The sequence below is a fragment of the Polyodon spathula genome, chromosome 24, assembly GCF_017654505.1.
Source record: "Polyodon spathula isolate WHYD16114869_AA chromosome 24, ASM1765450v1, whole genome shotgun sequence".
NCBI classification, from domain to species: domain Eukaryota; kingdom Metazoa; phylum Chordata; class Actinopteri; order Acipenseriformes; family Polyodontidae; genus Polyodon; species Polyodon spathula.
Window position 1 is genome coordinate 1034291 of NC_054557.1, and position 1808 is coordinate 1036098.

General features: G+C 39.3%; 1 protein-coding gene across 1 annotated transcript; it reads right to left on the reverse strand.

The window, feature by feature from the left end:
• Positions 1–936: 936 nt before the first annotated feature.
• On the reverse strand, positions 937–1554 carry LOC121299364 (ribonuclease P protein subunit p25-like protein). The gene has a single exon (XM_041227086.1). It carries the CDS (start codon positions 1552–1554, stop codon positions 937–939), a length of 618 nt encoding a protein of 205 aa, XP_041083020.1.
• Positions 1555–1808: the final 254 nt, after the last annotated feature.

The following is a 1808-nucleotide window of genomic DNA, read 5'->3' on the forward strand; positions in this document are numbered from 1 at the left end:
GTTTAACATTTCCAGTACGATCATGTTAGAAGGTTTAACATTTGCAATATGAACATGTTAGAAGATTTAGCATTTCCAGTATGATCATGTTAGAAGGTTTAGCACCCCAATCATTAAAGGCATAACATTGACACTTTTTCAATCTATTTCAGTAACTAATGATTCTCATTTACATTGGGGACTCTCTTGAAAATGAGTTGTTACAAATCAAGGGTTTGTCCTGTTGAGGTACAATTTTATACAAATGATAAATAAGTAATACATAAATAAACCTTGATGGAAATAGATTTTTTTTTGGCGAATATTTACTTTTTGCATTACTGAGCAAAATAAAGCTCCCAATATGCCCTTTTGAAAACAACCAATTTCTTATTTTTCAAGGTAAGTTTTGATGAGCAGACCCTTATATAAGTTTACTATGGTAAATGTGAAGTTTATCAGGTTTTGAATATACTCTGCATTTACCATAGTTTACCATACTGCTATTCTTTTAAATATGCTTTACTACACCTTTCTGAGATTATAGTTCTTAGATAGTTCTATGCTTTAACATGCTTTATTACAGTTCTACTATGGGAAATGTCCATTATACAAAAAAAAAAAAAAAAAAAAAAAACACAACAAAACCTTTAAAAACATTTAAAATAATGGATTATCTGAACAATTATGCTATTGCGTAGAAAGGTAATCACAGAGATAATGTTAAAACACTTAAAAAAATAAATCCATGTTTCAATAATAATAACATAATCAACCTACCTACCTTATATAATGCAAATGTGTATAGACACTTAAAATAAAATAGCAATTACCTAAAGGTATTGAACTGGAACCCAGGCACACCACAAGAGTGCTTGTTATTTGAGAAATGCTCAAATAGCCATATTTCCATATGTCCAGTATGTACAGTGTAATGATAATAGAAGCTGCACATTCTCAGTCAGCAAGGTGCTGTGGTGGCTCCAGTTGGCAAGGCTGCACACTCAGTCTCTTGCTGCCTGGCTCACTACTGTGTTTTGGGGAGAACAATGGGCGCTTAGCTCCTCTGAGGGAGAGACTGGCCTCATCGATGAAGTCTTCCTCTGGGATCCAGAGGCCTGTCAGGGACTCAGGGGGCTGGTAGTCCTGCTTCTGGGGGTCGAGCGGGTCTTTGGAGAGAAGGATGCAGATGGAGGGCACATTCTTGTGGACCATTAGGTTCTCTGAGGACTCCCCCTTGGGGTCTTGTTGCTCTCGGCTCTCCCACACCTCCCTCAAACTCTGGTAGCGCAACTTGGTGACTTGGTGAAGTCCCCCTACCTTGCGCTTCATGATCTCCACGCAGGTGATGGTCTTGGTGATCGCCCGGCCGGAGCCGCTGAACACAATCTGTTGCATGCTTTCATCCTCCATTCGGGACATGGTGAAACCCATCAGGTTACGGATCTTGCTCCCTTCCTTCACCTTCATCTCCACCACATCCTGGGGAAGCTCTGGGAAGGGCAGTTGGCTCTCTTCTTCAGTCTTCCCGATCTTCTTGAACTTCTCCAGTCCACCGTTCCTTGTGCTCTGCATTTTTTTTTTTTTTTTACAGAATGAAGCTCATATGTCTTAATTTAAAACTGTCATTTATCAAAGCATGTAGAGTCCTTCAACTTGCTTGTCATGTGCGTTTTCCTGGAACCACCATTAATTGTTAGTCCACATAATATCTCAAATATTTCAGATGTGTGTTCATTCGATCATCAACTCATATTCGATGGGATGCAGTTTAGAAGAGGGCTTCCAAATGATTCTCCAGCTCTCTAACCTTTCAGTCTCCCACTACA